Here is a 24,341-nt window from a genome sequence, read left to right as displayed (position 1 = left end):
CGTATTGGTGCTATCTAGGATGTGCTTGGGAGGAAAATGGAATTTCGCTGCTTATCTCCACTCACTAACTGCCATCAGAATTTAGAATGGGGTATTTGACTCCTGCATGGAAACCTGGTGCTCTGTGCCTTTGGGCTCTTCTATCTGTACCTCTATCCATACCTCAATTGCTCTTGCCTAATATTTTAGTACAGAAAAATTGACAGCTTCCCTTACAATTAAGGGTATTGTAGCAGCAGTGATATCAAATCATAATTATGGTATGGCCTGTCTGTGGGCAAGCTTTTGGCTACCTGTAAGTATCATTAATTTCCATAACTAGATTGCTACAGGCCAACAGTAATTACTGTGTTAGTCCAATTTGTTGTTATCTGTATTAGCATAGCACCTGAAACTCCTCGTCACAGCCCAGGAGCACACAGTACCTGCTGCTGCACAAGCACAGATAAAATAAAGTGTTCACATACAGAGTATTTGTAATCTAAGTGTATAAAAAGACATCAGATTGATTCAGAGAAATGTTGTGAAGGGAAAAGGAGAAATACAGGATAATGTATAATAATAGACAGAGTAGAGATCCAATCTCAGGTTCTCTTCCAGTGTTAGAGAGAGAAGCTTTGTAAGTTTTTGAAGGGACAGCTCAGATGATTTGAGAAGTGGGATAATTTCTGGAAGCCCACCCCCAGTTTCCACACAGTGGTGCACACTTCACCAAGCAATGAGAAGTCATTTATAGTCAAACAAACCATCTACTGTAATTCCTTGCCTCTCTCTGTTTCTAGCACTAGTCCAGCCTTAGTTATTTTCCAGGTATTTTGGTAGTTGCCATAAAAGAGAACAAAGAAGAAAGAATGGAAATTCAAAAACATTAAGGCAGAACCAAGAATTCTTACTCCGGCTACTTAGAAATCATCAGAAGGAAATTCTGGACCCGTAGTTCATGACTAGAACTAACCTTTGATCCAATGATTAGCAGAAAAATGACCATCACAGACAACCTGTAAGAGGCTGTTACTGGCTGGCAAAACATCAGCCAACCCTCCTTTCATTCTCAGCTGTCTCCTAAAGAAGAGATCTGTCAGAACCCTCAGCCTGCTCCTCCCCTCTGCCTCTCTGTAGTCAGACCTGTGATTTTCTCCTTTGTCAGACCTGGTGACAGACATGTTCATTTGTGGTGTTTAGTCTCTTTGTGCAGAAAGTCTTCCCTTTTTAAGCTGGAAATACTGTTTTCAGAAAGCATGCAATGAAAGGCGGTTATTGGTCTCATTTTTTATTATTATTTTTTTTATCTCTAGACAGCAGCTTTTCAGCTTCCATATTTCAATGTGGAAATATTCTGCATCCTGTAAATATACAAATGTAGATGGTATTATTTAGCCACCCTTAGAAACAATTTATTTTATGATGCATGAGCAGTAAATCTAATAAAGAATCAATGATGTGCAAAGGAAGTCATACCTGCATGTAGCAGGGTTATAAAGAATATAAGCCTGTTTGCTGATGCTGTTAGGCTGATACACACATTTGTTGCAGGTAACACAGCCCCTCTGCAGCCCTTAATATTCTTTCTCTGCTGCTGGAAAAGCAATGCATGTGTAACAGATAAGAGTGTAGCTAAAGCACCAAATGGGGAATTGAGATCTGAACTCTCTTTATAAATTCTGCATGTGACAATGGACATATTATTTGACTTCATTTTGCCTTTTCATTCCATTTTTCACCCCATTGAGAGAACAGGTCTATTCTGAAGCTACTAGTGTCTTGCAACACAAAGTATTACCACGGTTGTGCTATGTATCAGTTGAAGTGACTTCTCAAGGCAAGATTAAAACGAGCCCTTGTTTTTCCTTGCTATGCAATGTTGTTATGATCTTACAGACATCAAGAATGTTTAATTACCATTTATTTCACTCAGAGACTTGTTCTGCAGAGTTGTGTGGTGTAGCAGTGTGTCTCTATGGTACTGTGGGGCAGGTTGTCAGTGTTCTTAACTCATCCAATCTTTTCTAGTAAACTATTGGCAGTAGTAGAGTGGTTGGAGTAAAGCAACATTCTGTATCATTAGCTGCCCAGACATTCGTATTTCTCTTTTACTGTCTTTGCTGTATAGTCCAATCAGTTCTTACTCTGTTTTCCTTGCAGTTTGTATATTTATGTGTTGTATCCCAGCTCCTTAAAACGGCTATTTGTAAATTTTTAGGTCTCACTCTGAAATATACACTCTTTGAAATGCTGATTTTCAAACCTCTCTCTTTAAAGCCATTCGCTGTGTGGCATCACTGTATCACACTGCTCAGTCATTTCAGCAGTCTTTTTTACACCGTTTTAAATCTCCAAGTGATTAGAGAAGGACATTTTGCCTTCCTTTGACATTCTTCCAACTTTCTGTTGTACCTCAATTTCAGTGTCTTTTTCAATTCCACAAAGTCATTTCACGATCTATCAGAGACATCTGCCAAGCTAAGTCCTTGCAGTAGAGCTTTTAGAGCATCATCCCCAAGGGAACTTTCTATTGACATGGTGCTGGTGACTTATCTTCTTCCGACACATCTATATTGCCCAGTGATGAGACAGAGTTAGGCTTGCTCCAAATTCAGCAGTACACGAGGAGTTCCTACCCACCATTTCAAGAAGTTCAAAGAATGAAGATGGAGACAGATGCACGCTTTGCAAATAGCCATGGAAGGAGCTTCTAACCTACTTTAGTCTTCCTGCAAGAGCTGCTGCTGTGATGGCTCTGAAACCTACTTTACTTATCATTTTTTGAAATCAGGATTTGCTAACTCTGATCACATAAACGGAAAGACTCCAGGGAGACTGAACTTACATTAGCTCATTAAAGATGAGCAACTGGAGACCAAATGGAGATGGTGAGAGATGATACAACAGAGCTGGACTTAGAAAGGATGTATCTCTCAAGCCGATATCTCAGTGTTAAAAGAAACTAAAAGTGTGTGAGGAGTTGAAATGGTGACAATTTCAGGAGTTGCTGATCGGTTCTGCAGTCTGTCCTATTTGCAGTAAGCATTCCTAGAGCTTTTCTTCATAAGGAATGCCGCACATCCCCCTTTGCAGTGGGTGAACTCATTTTTACAAACCCTCATTAGCAGCTGGCTTTTTTTTTTTAGTGTCACTATCTTTTCTCCTACTTTTTGATCTTCATTTTGTTCCTCTTTTTCTTTAACCCACATGAGATGTGTTTCACAGGAACGCGGTGGGTGAAATATACGTTGAATAATTCAAGTCCAGTGCTCTGAAATTTGTAACGTTTCAGTGATTCATGAGACTCATGCTGAATTCCTGAAGAAGGAAGAAGTTTTACTTGCCGTGTGTAATATTAAGTGTGTGTGTGTCGCTTATATCATCTGAAGGCAAGCAGTTGCCTGTTTCCAATATTTTTTGAACAGGCAGGGTGTGTCAATGCCATAATTGAGATAACATCTTTCTCAAGCTCAATTTCATCTATCCAGCTGCAGAATTCCAGCAACAGTGCAGGTCAAGAGAGCTCACCTGAGGAGCTGTTATGCCCTTGCTACATGGCACACAGCTTCAGTTTCTGTCAGTACCTTGATTCATGGGATCTGTCTTCCTTAGCTCAGCAGCTGTGATTTCCAATGAGAACCTTTCAGAGCACATCAGTGAGTAGTGGGAAAGTGGAAAGAGAAGATTTCCTAGCTCACCAGCTGGACTGTAAGGACTGACTCCAGCACCATCACAGAGGAAACAGTCAAAGAAAGAGGGAATAGGAAGGGGGGATGTATGGGAACCAAAAATAATTTTAGAAACAAATAAAGGAAGCTTTCTGTAGGTCAGTGCGTAAGTAGTTCTATATAAAGCAAACTGTTCCTGGCAGTGACATGAGAGGGATGGAGGGGTTTAGGTAATCTTAAGTGGTGAGGGGGAAAAGCAATTGCAGTAGTCACTTCAGAGCCGTATCTGTCTCTTCCCAGCCCAAACTGCTCTTGTGCAAACCACAGGGAATGGGGCTGGGAGTGGCAGAGCCTGGCAAAGCTCACAGGACAGACACAAAATGGTGCACATCTGAATGCTTTCATCAGAGCTGCACTGTGTATTTTGTTCCATTGATGTGCTGTACCAGAGCTGTCCATGATGTGAAGTCCAAAGCTGTCTCTTATGGTTGGCTTGTTGTGTTCATCTGTTACCAAAAGTATCAGTCTTTTATTTATCTGTTCCATAGATCATAAACAGTTTGCACTAATGAAGTTACAGACCAGCCCTCTCAGGGCTCAAATAAACACCTGTAGATTCCTAATACACAGATAAACCACAACAGTAACCAGAAGTGTGTTGTGTACAGAAGAATCCTTTGAGTAGATCTCGGACAAATAAGCAACAAAGGGAAGTTTGTGACAGGTTATTTTTCCCTTAAATGTCAAGTGAATAAATCTTCTCCTTTTTGTGTGTTTTGTTACAACAGATTTGCATTTTTATCGGAGAAACTCTTCTGTTTTCAAACTGGGCTATCACAGCAGACATACTAATGGTGAGTGCACTTTGGAATAGCATCCTTCTCTTCTGTGAGCCAGAGCAGTTTGTCAGCTTGCAAGAACAACCTGTAGTTTAAATCTTCCTCCAAATGCCTGCTCCCTGATTTGACCTATTCTGTTTTGTTTTGTTTGTTTATTTGCTGAACAATAAATTGAGAGGAAGATAAAGCATTTCTTCTTTTGCTTTGTTCTGAGCACCAAGGTGAGGCATAGTCCAATAAAGAACACCCTTACTGGGTTCAGCTGGTTTCCCCAAATCTCTGCATGTAAAAAATTCAACCAGCATTTCCTAATAGTCAGCACATTAGTGAATTTTGTTATCAATAATCCAGCTTTGTTCTGTAATGGGAAATCCTTCCCACCCTCCCTCCTCTGACCACAAAGACAGCCAGCTACCTCTCTCTATGGCTCAGTTCCAGCAAACCTACTATTCAACACATACACAATAGAAAACCACCTCTGGGAGAGGAGAGGAAAAGAAAGTATAAAGAGTTTTTGGATGATGTCCACCTTGTTCTATAGGAAACTGGGATTTTTCACCTCACATCCTTCTTTTTCTATTCTCTCTCCACTTTTTAAATCTTTCAAATCATCAGGTTGATCTCAGCAAGTAGATGTTCATGTGAATGGTCTGGAAGTTTGTTAGAGAGCCTTGCACGTTTCTTGATGTTTCCATCAGGGACGTACAGAGTCTTTCAAATACGTTGTACTTTGAAATTCTATTGTGAGGGAAGTTCCTTGTTGCTTATTGTATGAGAAAGAAAGAAACTAGGTCACAGAACCATTACAGGACTTGCCCAAGGTCTTTTGGCAGGTTGTTGACAAAGCTAGGAACACAATCTGTCTGACATCAATAGAAAAATCCCTTGACTTGTGTTTGTTGCTTATGCAAACATCAACAAGAAAACAATCTGGCTCAGTATTTCTAGATGTAAAAGATAGCGGTGTTGATACACTGATTCAGCAGAGCTTCAAGCTTTATGGTTTAAGTTCAAGGCTGTGTTCATGTTTTAAGGTGTCTCTGTAGTTGCCATATTTGTGTTGTCAGATGTACTTTCAACTCCTTTGTTCAGAGAACATTTTATGAGGTAGGGCCACATGGTTAATGCTACATCTCTTAAGTGTGAGAACAGAGAAGCAAAGGTTAACAGTGTACTTCAGTGGTGTTGGATGCCTTTGAATTGCTCAGGTTTGTACCTCCTACCAATTTAGCTTTAGCATACTAGAGCTTGTCATAGGCTGTTTATTCTGTGCTTACATGAGTTTTGCAGCTTGTGCTGATTTCAAGGCTGTTGCTGACATTCATTTGGTGATACCTTAACATTAAGACAGTTGTGCAGTCTATGGACAGCTGTGTTGAGGAAGTTGGATCACAATACTTGTAGTTGCTCAGCACCTCCTCCTGCCACATCCTGTCTTCTGCACTGATATTCACAGGAGAAATGTGTGGGTATGCTTCAGTGAGATGCACTTTAAGTCTTTTGCAAATTAATTTCAACTGATTACTGTTTATTTGGTGCAATCAGATGGGTATTTCTTGTTGCCCAAGGCTGGTAACAACTTTTAAAGTGTTATTAGCATAAGCCTAACAACACTTTTATCATACATACAAAAATATGATCCTATTTTCATGGATAAAAAGCTTTCAATTCTGGCTGATTTCAGTGGCAGTCAGTGAGGCTTTTGAAAACTTCATCCCAAATGATTGTCACAGTCCTCCAAAGATTTGCACATCTCATGACTGCCTATGAACCCTATCTGGCAAGTTGGTAAACATCTTCAGGGGTTTTACAAGTTTGAAGAAAGCAGGATGTTGGCTTATTATCTTCAGGTTGCTGGCTCTTCATAGCTTTGTGCTTCCATTGCTATTCTGCTCTTGGTAGCGTAGCTGCCTGCATGCAGTTTCTCAACCTGACTGCAGTAAAAGGTGCAGAGAGCTAGGTGTGATCAGCTGTTGGCACTGCAGAATGTACTGCACCACCTGAGAATTTCAAAGGCTGAATATTGTTCCAAACACAGCTTTGTACAAAACAAGCCTTATTCTCCTGAGCACAGCTCTCCAACCATCCACATGCTCGGGTGGTTCTGCAGTCTAGATCTTCCTTTAGACTTGAAACAAGCAAAGGTGCTCAGCTGTGCTACAGCCCTGGAAGAATTTGCCTTTCGTTCTGCCTAGCATCCCTTTATATAGTAGACAATTATTTATATGGTATAAAATACTGTGTATTTTTACAGCTGATGAAGCAGCATTTCCAGAAGTTTTCATTGCTTCTCTCAGTGTGCTTCACACATCGGTAATCTGTGAGTGCAGTGATTTACATTTTAGGGCAGGATGAGAAATGCTTATGAGTGAAGGCACACAGCCCACTGGACACTGCAGGACTGCAGAATTTACCTCTTTAGCACACAGCCTTCTACTGGCCAAAGAGTGATCTCTCTCTGTCTTTCCTACTCTGCTTATTTCAAACCAATTATTTCTGTTGGTTTCACTACAGGAAGGGAATGCCCACAGTGAACCACGGCCTTTCTGAACCTCTATTTCTGGAAGGGAGGTTTGCTGGAGCTGCTTGGTCAGCCTTCCTGCCCACCATGTGTGCTGCCTGCAGCAGAGCCTGGACTCAGAGATGAGCCAGGGCAATCCCACAGACATCCGCCAAGTCTGCTGTGGCTCTCCCACCTCCAGTTTCTGTGGGATGCTCAAACCAGGCTGTGGATGGCTTGAATTTAAGTCTATTTTAGCATCAATATGCCTGTTTAGAACTGTAATTTACTGCTGTCTTCCTAGAAGAGTAGCTCATGTTTGCTACCAACTGCTTCCTCCCCATTGGAATAAAATGCTTTTAAAGCAAGGACAGGGTGGAACACTTTTTTGATGTTTTAGAGATGCTGGTTTAACTCTTATTTTCTAGCCATCAGGAGCAGGAAATACCTCTTGTTCACTTGCTGTATGTTGGGGTGGGTTGTTTTTGTTTGGTTTTGGACATTTGAATTCTGGGCTAAATTTACTGCATCTTTTGACACTTGTTAAACTACACTGATGGTTTCAGCCATCATTAACTCCTTTAATGAGGCAAAGTGAAAACTTGTTGTAAATTGTTCTGCTACTTGCAAAATTATTTATACATTCTACAGATGTACATGCAAAGTTGTGTATAACTGCCTATATGTGTCTATTTATGTGTACAAATATATACATACACACATATGATGCAGCTGTCACTCAGACTTCTTTCTCCAGTTGGCACGAATTCGCTGCCACTTGTTTGGAATGGTAAGTTTTGAATATATTCGTGATTTCTTCAGTCATTTTGCTACAAAAATTGATAGAGTGTAGAGCCAGGCAAGCTTTCTTCTCCAGCTTTGTTAGAACAAGGCTTATAGTACAAAAGATATTGTAATGCAAGTTTAAATTGTGCTGTTTCTATGATCTACACAGCTTGGTGTGGATTAGGTGGAGCATCACTTGATTTTCTCAAATGCCTTTTTCTCAAGCAGCTTGCAGAATGCTTCTCCTCTGCACCTGTGTGACATGGGCCCATGTGGGAAAAGCAGTTACTTGCTATTTTTATCTTCTTTTGTCTAATGGATCCAGGTTGCACCCATTACCTCAGGTCTTTGGGGAGCAGTAATGAATTGCATGGCTCTCCTCCTCTTTCACAGCGTGACCTTCAGTATGTTTCTGTACCTCTAATGAAGTCTAGCCCTTATTTTCCTCTTGGGATATCTGTGAGCCTTCGAGGCTGTTTTGAGCTCTTTAGTGCAGAAGAAGGACAGTGTCTAACAACCATAGCCAGGTGGCTGCTGTGGATCTGATCATTTGCTTGTCTGTTGCACCACAGGATTTTAACAGGGTACCCACTGGGTATGTGGTGTCAAAGCACATCAGCAGCATGCGTTCCCAGCTTTGTCAAACCAGTAATGGAAGAACTGGCAGGTCACTGTCAAAGCACATGCATAAGACCCTAAGGAGAAACATTTAATCTAATATTACCCATCGTTCCTAATTGTCTGTGCTTGGTAGAAGGTGATCATTATAAAGAGGCCTGAATCCTCTTCTGCTGTGAAGTTTCTATTGCTGTTTCTTTCCCTTTGTTATGGTTAACTCTTTCTACTGTGGGCAGGGTCTGCAGACCTTCTCTGAGAGGGTGTGATGAGCACTGAAGCAGTGCTTCAAATTCTGTGCCCTGAGATACATCACTGTCAAGCAATTAGTTCTCCCTAACTCAGGCAGCTAAGGTAAATTCATCTCTATATCTCTAGCCGGAGACATGCCAGTCCTGAAATGCCAATTTAATTAATAAATGATTTCAGGAATACATTGCAAGAATTGAATGAAGCCTTGGAAGACAGGACTGCAGGAGAAAAGCTAGAGTCAGTCTATCAAGAGAAAGTGGAAAAGCAAAAGGGATCATGGTCAGTTTCTGAAGCAGGAGATGTGAACTTGGTGCAGTTGTTCTTAGCCAGCTTCTTTCACAGGTTTTATGCAAGAGACGATTATTTTTATGTTATAAAACAAAGACCCTTCGACAGAACTAGTGTTTGTTGTTTTGTTTTGGTTTGGTTTTGCTTTTTAATCATTAATTCCCTTCCATGATTCAGTCTCTGTTTTCTGCAAGCTCTGGTCCCTTAGTGGGAAATAATGAATGTTTTCTGCTGATCTTGTGTGGTCAGAATGATATTGCGTGACCTGGCTGAGGGTGTAATGTCCTGTTAGAGAACTGGATGCCAAACTATAATATCCTGGCTCTGTGAAATTTCCCCTAATGTGTCTTTGTAACCTTTCAAAAGTGTAATCCCATATTTTTGAGGGGGAAAAAAAAAAAAGAGAGATGGAATGGGAGGTGAGGATGCATGACCTTTCATAGGAAACCAAATGATATGTTGATTGTGGAAATAACACAGTATCCAAGCCTGTGTTCAGAAGCCTGGTGGTGCTGAGCAGGTCATTTGCTGCAGGCATCCTCAGAGCTCTTTCTCCCCATCAGTTGAGCAAAAATACAGGCAGAGGAGCAATAACAAAGTGTCTCATGGGTGATGTATCAAAATCCTTTGGAGTCTGAGTTGTTAAGCAAATCAGTGTATTCAGTGCAGTTGAAAGCAAGGAGTGAAGACCAGACAGAGCTGCCTTTCCTGGATACCTGATGTCAGGATGGCTAGAAAACCAAGAATAACAGAGCAATTAAACTCTACAGGAGTGTGTTTGCTCTGTCCTGGATGTTAATTAAGCAGTACAAGAGAGCTGAACAGGTTCCTTAGTTGCATTTCCTTATGTGTTTTTTTCTATTTCCTTCCTTGCAGTATGTGGTCATCCCAACACGCCGTGCAACCGCAGTGGCCTTGCAGAGTTTCACTTCGCACCTTCTGGGAGATGCTGGCAGTCCTTATCTGATTGGATTTGTAAGTGCTCACAGTGGTTCTTGGTGGTATTGTGCATCCATGTTTAGTTTTGTTTACTAACTGTTTATTTAACATGCGAGGTTAAATGTGCTAGGGAAGGAAGGCCTGCATTTATCAGCTGAATGGGAAGTGAAGCAGTGCAGTGTAACATTTTTATCTGCTTTTGTTATCTGTGGGCTACAGTTCAAACTGGGGAGGACTACCCATGCGCAGGAAATGAGCTTCCAAATCTTTTCAGCCCAGGTTACTCATAGAATGCATTTAAAGGGCAAAAGACCCTGCCCCAAAAGCTGGCAATTGGAGAACATTCCTGGCTGAAAGTAAAGGGCTTGGGAAATCTAACGAGGAAAGGAAATCTAGATATACTAGAGTAATTCCTTTCCCTTGCACCCTTCTGTTGTGTTTAATGCAATGAGTTGCAGAGAATACAGATAATCATTTATGAAACATAGCAGCTTCATGTAAAGTCTTAAGTGGCACTGCTTATGTTGTTGAAGATGCTACAGTTTTCCAGTGATGTAAGTGGAATCTTACTTACATCACTGGAGAGAGAGCTCAGATGTACTCTTCCAGCTCATCACTGCTGTGTGACACAGCTGCTTGCTGCTGTGGAACTTACTTTTTTATTAACCACCATTCAACTAATCCCCTGGACACTGGTGACTGTATACAATCATATTTATTTGTATTTTATATATGTAATATTTACTCTTGAATGCCAGGTCTCAAAACCAATATAGCAGCTCTACAGCCCTCTGAAGCTTACATGAACATAGAAATATATATAAGGCTGAATGGATCAAAGGAATGAGAAGTATCTCAAGAGAATTAATAAATAAAATTTGGCTTAGTCTTTATTTACTTCAACATTCTGGGCACCCCAGGAGAAATTATCTTATTTTAGAAAGTATTTGAAAGTCACAAGAACAAATGAATCACTGCAAGAGACAGCTCTGTGCAGGCAGACAGCATGGGAGAATGGCAGGAGAGAAAATAGAGTGGGGAGTGTTGCATGCATGGGGACCAGCAGTGGTGAGGGGCAGGGTCTGAGATGCAGGAGAGGCTCCCAGGTGACTGCTGAATGTTCTTTCTTTTTGTTGCATAAGGGACACATCCAGGAGGAGTGGTAAGGACCTGGAATGATTGCAGTTAATCTTGAAGGTTGCCAAGGGCTCTTTGGTGTCACAGGTAGAAAAGGACTTTGGCTGTAGAAATAATGCGTCCTGCCCTTCTGGTATTCAGAGAGCAAGTTGTGATTTACTTAAGAATGCCTGCTGAAATATGCTTAAGCCCAATTTAATGGCTGCCTTGGGCTGTCTTTAGACTTGGAAAATATTAATTATGATTTTGAATTACTCCTTTCTAAAGCTGTAGTTATTGGGCAGTTCTTGCCTGGAAGGAGGGTACCTGTGTTCAAGCTTTCTTGGCAGGGAGCAGGAGAGAAGCACTCGTGTCACAGAAGGCACCAGCATCCATTTCTGGGGCTCTGAAAGGCTTGTCTGACTCATGCTCCCTGTGCTACTTGCACTGAAAGGTCAGCTGGAGCTTTCCAGAACCACAGAAAATTCAGTCTCCTAATCACTCTGAGTGCATCTGAGATCCTCAAGGTCTGCCATTTCTTCTGACTGCCTACAAATCCCCCTTGCAGCTCTCTCACTCAACAAGCAGTGTTTGGATCCAAATATGGCTGAAGTCTTACACAGTAATGACGAGTTCACAGTGAGATTCCTTCCAGCAGTGCTCTTACTAAAGAACTGGATACCCATGTCCTTGAACAACTAAGCTGTGTCAGCCAGTTGTCTGCATTTGCTGGGTACCAATAAAAGTCCTATTGATCTTATAATCCTCATGTAGAGCATAGAAGGTACTTAACAGCTGCAGCCCTACATCAGTGACTGCTCCCTTGCTCTGTGTCATGCCGTAAAAGTTCAAGATCAGACTCAGGTTTTTCTATAATCTCCCACGCTTCCAAATCTGGCCGTACAGCTACATCTGGTAACTGCTTTGCATTCAGGCAGTTTCTTATAATCTCCAAAAGTGCCAGATATATGTTAGTGTTTAAAAGCTAGAAAGAAGAAAGTGTGTATGTGTGGCTGTTTTTTGTGTCGTTAGATATCAATAACTCTTCTAATGCTAAAACATATGAAGGTTTTCTTACAAAGAAGCCATGAAAATACAGTTTTAGGGTAGCAGCTGTAATTTGCAAAGGTTTTCCTGCCCGTTAAGCACTGAGATCAATTACTATAAATCAGTGCTGCCCATCCATTCACAAATAATAGGTGCTGGTGCCCACCTGTCCTGGCCTCTCTGCTTTCAATATCTAAAGATCTCCTGAGGAGAACAGCCCCCAACCACTTCAGTTAGTGTGGGGACTGCATTGCTCTGCAAGTGTCCTCAGGGGCGGCTCACTGCTCTGTGTGCTGTAGGTCATACAGAAGCTCTCTCCATCAGTCCATCTCCGATGTTATGAATAAGCCAATCAGGTGTCACCCTTCACTTTTCTCCCTTCCCCATCTTTCTTATGTGAGTAGGTCAATGAACTGGGTCTAGTGAGCCACTTAAATAGCAAGAATGCTAATGACCTTCCTTTGGCAAGTAGTTAAGAGAACAGTGTTAATTATCATTGGTGCAGAGTATCAAGAAGGCACATCAGCATTTGATTAGGGACAACTGGAAAAACTGTAGTAAATGCAGTAGCTGAGATACTGATTTCATAAAAGTTATAACTGGGGTGCAGACAGAACAGCCTTCTGGTGCCAATTTGAGACAGTCTTATTGTGGAATTGCATATGACGATGTTTATCCATCCTGGTAAATGCTATATATGTATAGAAAATAGTTTTGCATGAACAGACTGGCCTGTTTGGGGAAGCTGAACTTCTGCATTATGGTTTAAAATTAATATCTTGTAGTTTAAAATGCTGTGGCTGCTCCTGAGTAGATCTGTGGACATGGTTACTCTGGAATAACGTTCTTTCCTGTTCAGCCTGCTATGTTAAAACAGGCCGCTGGTCTGCTGGGGCTCAAATCACTCTTGTCTGACTTGCTTAAAAACAGGGCACTGGAATAAAGTGGATTGTTGTGATGTGATGCTGCAGTTTGGGGCTTTCAGTCCCTGTTTGACCTGTACAGCTATTCCTCAAATACAGCCCATTATGTGCTTGCTGGTGATTATGTAGTGCTGTTTCTTCTGCCAAAGCAGGGTGTGAAATGAACTTAAGTTCAAAAAGGCAGAGAATATCCTGCAAGAAAAAATGTGTAAATTATTCTCCCAGCATCACTGTGTTTTATGGACTATCAGGAGATATTCCACTGCTGTTGTGCAATGAAGGATGGAGGAGAGGCCTACGATTCTTTCCGATTCTATGAGCCTTTCCGATTTCTACGAGGCTTTCTGATTATGTAAAAGTACCTCATCAAATTAAGCCCAGAAATCCAGAGCTGATCTGTTCCATTCAAGCATTTCAAGCTCTGTCCCATCTGCTTTTTTTCAGTGTGCTAAAAGTCTTTCCCACCTGGTTCTTTCTCAAGTTACCAAGGACCTTGTAAACTCCCAACACGGACATACAGTTTTCATGGTGCTGGGCACGTTTCAGAATGAGATGTCTGCTTTCTGCAAGTGCTTCTTGCTGCTGATTCACAAGCATTATGTTGTTGCAGTGAGCAGCAGGGAAGATGGTGATGGATATCCGTTCTGCAAGGAAATTAGTGTGCAGAGAGCAGTTGATCCTCACAGGAAAGCACTAAGAGGTGCCTAGTGCCCAATCTGCACAAGGAATGAGCAATAGCAGTGTAAATCATCCCAATCCTAGCTAAGCACCGCTGCGGTTGGGACTGTGCTTATAAAACACTTTTGGATTGGGCCCTGTGTCTCTCCTAGCTGCTAAAAGCTTTGCTCCCACACTGCTGTCCGCTGCCACACACCTGATTTCTACACCTAAGTGGGCATCACCCAGCCCTACACATTTCAGTTCTTTGCCTTATTGAGTGAACCATGTTTCTTGATCCCACGTTGCCCATTGTACAAGGCATCTCCTGCTGGGAGGAAACAAAGTCCAGTGTTCATGCAGGGGCAGTCCCAGGTGCCATGAACAAATGCAGGGTGTTGATATTGTCACCATCCACATAGAAAATCTGGTTGTGATCCCAGAAGGGCACATTTAAGATTTAACAGGATGTTCAACTTTTTAAGTCTCCATCATCCAGACATGCCAATGTTAAAATTGAAATTACTTTCAGACCGTAATTGCTTTTATCTTTCTGCGGTTTTCAGAGCTAGTATCATAAAATAGTCGGCTTTACTTCCTCTTTTACAACGTGTCTCTCACACCATTTAGTACAGCACATGCATCTTTCACAACCTTTCACATGCATCTCTGAATTCAGAGAGGGTGAGCCCCCAACATTTGTGGGGTTACCAGGAGCGCTGTGGTAAGGAAATGTACTGAAGAGGTGAACCAGAGAGAACCTGGCCTGTATCAAACTGATAATAGTAAAAACCAGATACTGCAGTGGAAATACCCTTTCATGTGGCAAAATGGGTGCCAAGGAGTGAAATCAGGAATTCAGAAAAATCAAGCAATTGCAGAGAAATTGAGATGTACCTTTCAGCAAATAAGACGAGGCAGCTGAAATGATTTCAGAGATGCTGCCATCACATTGTATAGTAAGGGCATCTGTAATTGAACTCTCATGCTGTTCAGGCAGCAGAGTATCATAGGAGCAAGCTGTATTTCTACAGGCTTCAGAGAAATGTAATGAAGTTTCACCTTTTCCTTTACTGTCTTCTGCAGTCAGACTGAGACGCAGTCAGAGGTTTGGGTTGTGTTGGATCATCCTGCTGGAGCCGCACTGTTGTTCTCTGGGAAGTGGGCATTTCCTTTAGATGGACTCCAGCCAGCAGACTGCCGCCCACTGAACACATGTCGTTTGTATTCCACGATAAAATGCCATCAGCTGAAGTTAATTTAGCTCAGTCATCCCTCTTGATCTGAAATCTGTGTTAGTGAGGGAGAAGAAGATGTGAAGTTTCGTGCTTAGGATGCTATTAAATACTTGCAAAACTTGCAAAGCAGCAGAAGGACTCGCTGATTTTCTACCCCCAGGTTTTGGGTAAAGGCTTCTTAAGTTGGTTTCTTATTTGCTAGTTAACAAGTGGCAAAGCAAGAAAGGAATCCCATACATGACTCTGTGCTGAAAAACTGACACTGACTGTGCATGCAGCACCCACTTTTTGTTACTTGTGATAGAGAGAAGACACTGAATATGATGAGAGATTGGGTTTGCCAACACAGTGCTATCATTTCAAGGAATCTGAAAGCCAAAAATTGGCAAGACAGTGCAGATCATTTGGCAAACAGTATGTCATTCTTGGAGCACAAGTCTGTTATTATGTCCTGTGTCCTTCAGAGAAGAGATGCCAAAGTTCCAGTCTGAGCAGGTGGCTTGTAGCTGAGTAGAGCAAAACAACACAGAACAGTGACTGTAAGTTAATAGCAAAACCAATATCAGAGCCCTGAAATACAGAGATGGGTGGGGGGGTTATATAGAACCTAGATGAGAAAGCCATGTGGCTTGATGGGTGGAATTTTAACTTGGATAGGGAGAAACACTGCTGATCCTACAGTGCACACGTAGAGAGTATGGAGGGTTAAAAGTGATAAAGGCAGCAGATTCAGCGTTAACAAGATTGGTTGGTACAAAAGGTCAGTGCAGTGCCTTAGGAAGAGCGGAGTGGAGCAAGGTGTGTTAGGAGCTTTATTTATTGCAGTCTTTACATTTTCAGAGCTGTTTTTTAGCTCAGGATGTCACATCATCCATGCATAGCTTTTCATCAGCCACCGGTGATTTATCATGTCAATTTGTTGAGTGATTTATTGTCTGGTCCTTTTGGAGGATGACTGTATCCATTTCCAGTAATGAATTTTCTCAATTTCTATTGTAGAATAGCCTCGATTCTGGCTGTTGTACATAGAGGGGCTGATTCAGTGTGGAATTTTGGCTCATAATGAAGCATAAGGGAAACGTGGGCAACTCTGAATACAAGAGGGAATAAATTACCAACTGAGGTCCCTGTCTTCTGAATGCAGTGCATGTTCTGTTGATTTCCTATGGGTGTGTTCTTTTCATGTTCAAGACTTTTTGCTATGTTTAATAAGTCTCTCAGACTTATAGCCACTGTTGTTTGCTTTTCAATCTGAGGACTTGTTTACCCATCGGTTCTCACTTGAGACTTGGTGATAATGCTCTTGTTTTTCCTCGTGTGTGTTATATACTGTGAATTAAGTTCTCTGGGAGGCCAGGAACACTTCCTCTGCCTATATCCCATACACTGAAATTTTCTCCTCCAACTTTATAGAGCAGGGAATGAAGCAATGAAGTCTGGCTAAAAACCTACAGCCTTAGAAATGCTCTTCTGGTGCTTATTCACTCATCACTGCTTGACATTGCCCCATCATAACAGTTCTCTGCTCTTTAGTGTGCAGTGCAGCTTTACGTCCCGCATGAGGCTGTTTCTCCTTTCCTTGGCTCTATCCAGAGCCAGGTTGAGCAGTGAAAGGGTTATTAAAATTCTGAGGCCACCAATACTCCAAAGTGCCTCTCTGCTACGGAGCCCTTATAGCACACACTGTGACCTGCTCAGTGCAGTCTCCATGTCATCCTTCTGTGACCTGGATCTTGGCATCTGTAAGGCATCTCTGAACACATTTACCTGCCAGGTCAATACAATTGGCTGCAGTGCAGGGCTGTGAACGGGTGATTTCTCCTGGGTGTGACATTTTCTCATGTCATTTAGTTGTTTCTTTAGACTTAAGCTCTAAATGTTGGATTTTGCTTCTAGTTTCTGTCTGACACCACCCTTTTCATTAGCAATAGTGTGGCAGTTTAGGAGATGCTGGCTGGTCAAACCTGGACTATTTCTGGCACTGATTTGCGGGTGTGCACAGCAGTAGGATTTTATAGTGCAAATTCCCTGCAGTCTTTTGGTATAAAGTAGTATTTCTGTCTCAACTAAAGGTCACAGACAAAAGCAGAACTGGACGTTTAAATACACAGTGCCTTGAGAATCATCCTCACTTCTGCTACCGCTGTTGATTTATAGAGTGTAAAGTTGTTTGCTGGACAGGAAATATTAAAATGTGATTGTCTCAGCTACAGACTCTCATTAAATATTACTGAGTTTTAGCAAAAGCTTTTCATAATGAATTAAACACTGCCACTGCGTGTCGCCTCTCCTTTGTGTCAGTGCACACTTGTGTTCACTTTCAGATAATTATGCTATTTTACTGTCAGAAGATGCAGGTTTCCTTAACCCATGAACTCAGTGGTGTGTGGTTCTTTGGCCCTCATGTACCAGACTTGGTCTAAGCCCAGGGGGCAGAAAGCAGAAAGTTTGGGAGATTAGATGAGGGAATGAGACCTGTGCCTCAGATAAAACCATACACAAAGTTTGCCTCTGAAAAGTGAATGGGAACAGTGGGTTTTGTTCCATGAAAGGCATTTCCACCATCCCACTCAACACAAAGGAAAGGAGTTGAAAACCTCCTTATGCTGGAAGGTAGGTAAAGATGTAGGAGTAAGCAAGACTTCAAAGAAATCGCAGAATATTGATCACTACCTCACTGAGCAAGCAATGCTGGTGAGGCAGCATCAGCACACCAGGAGGTCTGCTCAGTACAGCAAGGCTGGACACCCACTGGTTCAGTCACAGAGGTAGGCAGGGAGAATATCACAGTATCACAGTCTTGTGTGGGTTGGAAGGGACCTTAGATATGGAGAGGGATGTGGGAAGACTAACAGCTCAGGCAGAGAGTGACAGGGTGAGGAGAAGCCCTGCTGTGCTGCTCACTGTGTGAGTTGCCCAGGCTCCAGAGTGCAGAATAATGACGTGTGGAAGGCTAAAGCATACGTAGAGGACATTTTGCCTCTTCTGAACAAAGCCTTCCATTTTAAACTGCGTGCATATGTTCAGTAGGTGGTTGTTTAGGGAGCTCTGTTCCCTCAGCATTATATTGTCTATTTGCATTTAAGTGACTAATTTTTATTTTTTTTTTGCCCTTCTCTTGTAGATCTCAGATCTGATACGACAAAGCACAAAGGAGTCCCCGCTCTGGGAGTTCCTCAGCTTGGGGTATGCACTCATGCTCTGCCCATTTGTCGTTGTCCTAGGAGGGATGTTTTTCCTGGCCACAGCCCTCTTCTTCCTCAGTGACCGAGCCAAAGCTGAACAACAGTGAGTAACCTGGCAAATGCAAATGGGGAGGTACCAAAGCCTGTATTTCCTTCTTGAACATTATGCTTGTACTCTTTCCTTGGGCCTTGGTCCTTCCAGGTAAAGGATGTTGGGTTGTATGCAAAGAACCTCAGCTCAGCAAAGTGCATGAGGCTGCACGAAGCACAGGGGCTTGTGTCATGCTGGCTGGGCATCCTTTACATGCTTCTGCTCTGGTGGATCTCAGTTACTGGCCTTGTGGCCTGGAGGGGAGCACAGTACTTGAGATCACTGATCCCTTCTACCCTTGCGTGAGCATGCACAGACCAGGCCATCCTTGGTGAGTAGATGCTGTATGCTGGCACCTGTAGACTGCTAGGTGAAGAGCAAGAGATACCTCACAGAGCTTGGTGGTCACCTTTGAACACATGGTCCCATCTCAGACCCTTGTACCCTGCGCACTACCTCCAATATACCGGAACAGCAGAGAAAGAAGAAAGCTGTGTATGTGGGGACATAAATGCTCAAGGCTCGCTGTGCTGGTAGTATTTCCCAGTCCCTTATTGCAGCTTTTTTTAAAAAAAAGCTACTGTTTTTCAGTAATGAAACCGATTCGGACCACCTCACGGTTGGCAACTACAGTAATTCAGAAGACGCTTCCACATGACACACACACTCCTGGGGTTAGTCTCTTTCTCATAATTGTTGAACAATAGAGTATCTGTGTATAAAGTCATGCTGAATATGTGGGCAGGTGACTAGTGTGGTGTTGACTGGAAGTTGCCTTTGCCTTGCTACCACTGGGAGGAGGAGGAGGTATTGTTTTTGTGACATGGCTGAGGGGTGTTTGCATTGGTTCAAGAACAACAGGCTCAGATTGTGATATCAGTGTGAACTTTGTGTGACTGAGTTTGCCTGTTGTATTGGTTTGATGACACAGATGTAGATATGTGGAGCAAAAAACCATAATGTGGATATGTTAGGAGCCTATGGCTGTTCTGCAGACAAAGAGAGCAGGATACGCTTTGCTGTACATTGAACAAAGTGGCTCTGGCATGTCATTGTCACTAGATATGATACAGCTACAAGGAAAATAAGGTGCTTGGAGTTGACATAAGCACATAAATGGTTTGGGTGTTATTCTCTGGCTCACACTGTCATATCCATTGAATGCAGGAGATTTGGAAGCAGTGTCACAAATGGTTTTTGTGTGCCTCTAAGAGCAGTCCCGCCTTCCTCTTACTAACACATACAAATACCAGAGAAAGGAAAGCTTTTCCACTTCCTAGAGACCATAGGTATCTATTCCTTCTGTAGTGAAGTGTTAAAACGTGTTGCAGAGAACAAGACCTCACCTGTGTATCTGGTAAGGAAGTTAAGTCTTGCACAGTTGAACTTCAGCGTGGCTTTGTGGATGGTATGACTGATGTGTGCCTGGTTTTCTACCATCTACATATAAAGGCTTTAAGCTGCAGTAATTGGAGCTAGATGTTAGAGGTTAGGAAAGAAGAGGTGAATGGTACAGCAGATTGTCTGGAGAAAACATGAAACCTGTTTGAGTTCCTGAAGGCCTCCCATGCCTGCAGAGCCAGGAGGATGGCAGCTCTCTGGCTGCCTTCCAGCTCTGCTCCTACACAAATGAGCTGTATATGCAAGTTTATGTAACGGTCCCTTGGGGACATGGCAAGATGAACAGAAGTTTCTAGGTGCTCAAGGTGACTTTTTTTGCAGCAGCAGGGAGCCAAAAGTTCGATTTGTTGATAGAGTAGAAAGTAGCAGAGAGATCATGTCCCACAGTTCTCCTTTTTCCTACACAGATGTGTTCACTTTTATCTATTGCTGTAGACAGCCAGAGCAGATTTGGTTATGTCAAAATTGTACCAGTTTTCCCACCACTCATCATCCCACTGAAGAAACTTAACTAGTCAGGCTTCAGACTTGATTTTGCTCCACTCTTTGCATCTTTCAGTTGCTTAATCTGATTCATGCTCCTTTATGAACTTTGTATTGCTCACTGCGCTATAGCAAACTGTCTGAGATACAGAGGGAGAACAGTTGTCATAAATAAAGGCTAACAAAATGATTTCTCTCTGCTGTACTCTTTCTAGATATGCCCACTCCCATGTTAAAAATACTCTGTCATCTTACCACCAGATTCCTGGAGAGTGCAGCTTAACTCAAGTTTGACACATTGCTGAACAGTGAGGCAGTATCTTTACCATTGTTGGCAGGTGCTGAGTAAGGCTTCTGTCCGTGCCATGTGCAGTGGGATCTGTGCTGTCAACTGGGTCCTGTCTGCTGCTGCTGACAGGCTCAGTGGTCTCCTTGGAAGAATTTATGGGGGAGGATTTGTTATTAGCTGCATGCTTTCCTGGGAGAGGAAAGACAACTGGGTGCTTTGCTATTAGCAGCTTATGGCTCCATGCTGGATTTAAACCTGACATCCAGCTCCCACCTATCTGACAGGCCATCTGTACTTGGCGCTGCACACCTTTGGCAAGGATAAATCTCTGCCTGGCAAATCCTCTTTCATATCCTACCTATTACTCGCTGGATATGGGGGAATTTCTTCTTTGCCTTATTCTCTCTCCACAGTCAATCGTGCTGCTCAGGCGACGGGACTTGGAAATGTGCTTTGCCAAAAGAAATCAATTAACCTGCAGGAATCACAAACACTGGTGTCACACGCCAGAGATTAAACTCATTCATCACCAGTGGGGTCAGGGCACACGGGCCAGATGTCACAGACCTATCTAATGAACTAATATGGAAGCAAAGAAGTGTAACACCACTCTCTTCTGCCTTGCTCTGCCTATGGAAATGAAGCTTTCTCTGCTTCAATTCAGCGCTTCTATGAAAAGTAGTTCAGATGTTTTTTCATTTGTTTCTTCCTTTGTGTAATGGTCTCTGGGTGTTTGCTTTGAGATAATTTCTTCTTCCAGGCAGGACAACATACCAGCATAGCAACCCCACTTTCCTGTAAAGCTTTTTTCCAGTTTCCACCACACTTCCTTTCAAAAACAGAATTTCCAGGCTTTCAGTGCCTAATGGTGTTTTTACACTACTTTTGTCATCACCACAATTCTTGGCATATTTGGAGCATTATTTTTTTAGCACAGGAATTCCAGTCAACAAGGATGCCCCCCTCACAAAAACACTCAGGGAAAAAGAAATTCTATGTACTGCAACTCTTTTCTTTAAAAAAATCCTGATTCTTTGACAATGGTTTTCTTACTGTCTGAGCAGCCTGACAGCTTAAAGAGGCATTTAGTAAGTTTAGGACTTGCAGAGAACACAATGCAGTACTTCACTCCATAATGTAATCCAGTCATTTTTGGGTGCAATTTTAAAAACACAAATTTACCCCCAGCCTTCTAAAGTGATAAGAGAGAGAAAATGGTTAGAGAATGGTCTCTGTAATAGCTCTTATGCACTAGAAACGACAAATACATGAGCTCTTTTTGAAACCACTCACCTACAATCCCTGCTGTGATTTCACTTGCCTTCACTGTTTGTCCATCCAGGTCTGGAGTTCTGTGGTGGAGGGTTCAAGCCATCGTGTTTTCTTGTCAAACATGACTACATTTGTAGTATTTGTGACATTTAAGTTATAGTTGTTGGTGCCCTGGAAGACAATGTGTGCAAATACAGTATCTTAGAACTGCAGCTGTAGTCTGTCTGTCCTCCCCCTTGCTCATAATGCAGATAACTTGAAAAAACAGATTCACCCCAGAGTTGCAGAAGAAGCACCAGCAATAGTACTTGTTAGAAGCAGTGGCTTTGCTATTAATTAGGAATAATGTGCTCTTTTCATTAGGAAAAGTGAAAAAGTCCTTTCCCCAAGCTCTGACAACTTCCATGTGCCAGGGCATATAAATCACGGTAATGTAATTATCATGTAGCAGGATTCTTTTCTGGGCGGCCAATGTGAGTGTTGAGCCTCTGGAGTTTTGCTGTGCAATGATTCTGTTCCTGTACAGGCACAAACCTCTGGGACCCCTGATGCTCTGCAGCAGGCACAAGTGATTCTATGATCCAGGGTCCTGTCTCCGGTTGTTTCTGAGGGAAAACCCAAATTCACCTCCATTTTATAATGAGAAAGGTTGCTCTGTTCAGGTGTAGAATAATCTACCCCCAAAAGGTTCTTTTTTCTATATTAATTTTTATTTATTCACTGATTCTATCCCCAGAGGTGCGAGATTTTCTTTCTTTTTCCCATGCCCACCCAGAGGTACAGCTGGATATCCAAGTTTTGTAACTGTTCCGTCCCTTTCTGCATCCTGCACAGTATATGCTGGGTATTTTTGCCAAAGATACAGCAATGCAGATCAGGCAGCAGGATGCAACTGCAGTGTATATCCCTGGCGCAGATACAAACAGGAATAAATAGCTGCATTGATGCAGATGGTCAGAACAAAGGAATTTAGATATTTAGCTAGCTGCCACCCATCACTTCAGAGAGATCTGTAAGCATTAATGGTTTGCCTGTTTGTTGTTTCCATGACTCGTAAAGGTTCGGGCTTATTGTACGGCTCTGGTAGGGTTTTCTTCCTTCATAAAATTAAACGTCTCATTAAAAAAATAAACTAACACCTTTGATCAGATGTGGGAACTCTAGCTGAGCAGCAGCAGTAATTAACATTTCACTTTAAAAGAGGTGGGTAAACCACTGGAAAGAAAAAGCTAACTGCAGACCATATAGTGAAAGACATGAAAAGAACAATTCCTAGTCCATGCATCTTTTCTGCTGTCTTAAACACAGCAAATCTGAAAATTACATTACAGGAAAGATGAGAATAATCCATTTTCAGACTGTCTTCTGCCTCACATCGGGCTTATTTTTAGCCCTTTCTAGAACTAGATATAAAATGATCTCCCAGTTCTCCTATTGCAGCAATTTGGAAGTGTCTGACCTTATTTTTGCTTTGCAGATTCTATTATGTGGGGCAGAGAAAGGACTAGCAGCATTGTCAGCCTTCTTTTCTCTGATTTTTGTGTGGCAGCAGTTAGAGACAGAGAGGAACCTGTGAAATAACCTCATGTTGCTGTCAGCAGAGCAGAAACCCCTCCATTAGTAGTGTAACAGGTACAGCTGGTATGCTAGACTGGTGCATGGCACATTCCATCCTGGTCATCTGCATTACTAAGACAAATACGGCCTCCATGAAATATTTTAGGATCCTTTGCAAGGTTATCTTGTTTAAAGGAGCTGGATGGAATGCTTGTTTAGCCCAGGTAAGATGCCATTAGCCTTCGGAAGGTATACACCAATCTGTAGTAAAAGAAACCTCAAACAAACAGGTTGCAGAGTGTGGTGATGATGAAGGAAGAGAGGCAAGGAGTGTCTTCTGCAGATCACAATGACACTAAAGACATTCATAGACTGCAGATGGAATAGGATCAGACAATTAGATGGTTTATATGGAAACACGGGGTTAGGAATATGAAGAGGTGGTGAAAATATAAGCAGGTTTTTTTACTGGTGAAAAAACCTGCTTGTAAAACTGTTTTTATTCTCCCCTGCTTACTAGCCATGTTTGTAAATCCATAGATGGAGCTAGCAGATACGAGAATGTAATGGCTTGGGACTAGCTGAATTTTAAATGCTAATTTGTTTTCTTCAGCTGAGAAATGCTGGTTTAATGCAGATGGAAAATATGGTCTCTTATTAAAAAAAATGCTATTTTATTTGCTTGCTTTACTCAACCTGCAGATTTCCTGCAGGTTACGTTGGAAGATGTCAAGGGTCAGTTTGGTTGTTCACAGACACATTGAGCTGAACCGTGGTCCTTATGCAAAACGCTCACAGCATTTGAAATATGCTGTTCAAGTTAATTGTTGGCAGCAGGAGCTTTGCGTAAGTAGATGCAGAAGGATGGAGCCAGCTGGTGTTGGCACAGCTCTTGCTAAGTGCGAGCTGTGGCTGAGGCTGCAGGCAGAACTTTGTGGCTCTCCATCAATTCCCCATGTTTGCTGTCCTTTCGAGGTTAATCTCTTTTTGCCATGGAGAAAGGAAAACAGCATCCCCAGACCATTGCTGCTCCCTGTGTGCTGTTCTGCAGCAAAAAGGGAATTTCTTCTCTAAGAGTATCACATCAAGAGCTACTTTGAGTCCTCCCAGTGTCTTGGCTACTGAATCTCTGCTGTGACCTTCAGGAATTAAATGCTATCCCTCAAATGCTCATCAGCTGTAAAACAAGATTAAAAGCACTTGCCCACAAAGT

At 42.3% G+C, this 24,341-nt stretch overlaps 1 protein-coding gene across 7 annotated transcripts in view; it reads left to right on the top strand.

The window, feature by feature from the left end:
• The window catches only part of SPNS2 (sphingolipid transporter 2), a 117,647-nt gene that overhangs the window by 58,206 nt on the left and 35,100 nt on the right, over positions 1-24,341 (top strand). For 5 of the 7 annotated variants that reach the window (XR_004309305.1, XR_001558964.2, XR_004309304.1 and 2 more), the window contains exons 9-12: positions 4,439-4,504; positions 9,807-9,905; positions 17,975-18,138; positions 18,718-18,800. Coding sequence is in view for 1 of the 7 variants with exons in the window: in XM_015880552.2 (XP_015736038.1) it covers positions 4,439-4,504; positions 9,807-9,905; positions 17,975-18,138 (329 nt within the window). In the remaining 6 variants the exon portion in view is untranslated. The remainder of the gene's footprint in view (positions 1-4,438; positions 4,505-9,806; positions 9,906-17,974; positions 18,139-18,717; positions 18,801-24,341) is intronic. The other 2 variants (XR_001558966.2, XM_015880552.2) reach the window with 2 other exon arrangements.

This window comes from Coturnix japonica, chromosome 19 (assembly GCF_001577835.2).
Source record: "Coturnix japonica isolate 7356 chromosome 19, Coturnix japonica 2.1, whole genome shotgun sequence".
Lineage (NCBI taxonomy): Eukaryota > Metazoa > Chordata > Aves > Galliformes > Phasianidae > Coturnix > Coturnix japonica.
The sequence above is the reverse complement of the archived record's forward strand: the minus strand, read 5'-3'. Positions and strand labels throughout refer to the sequence as shown.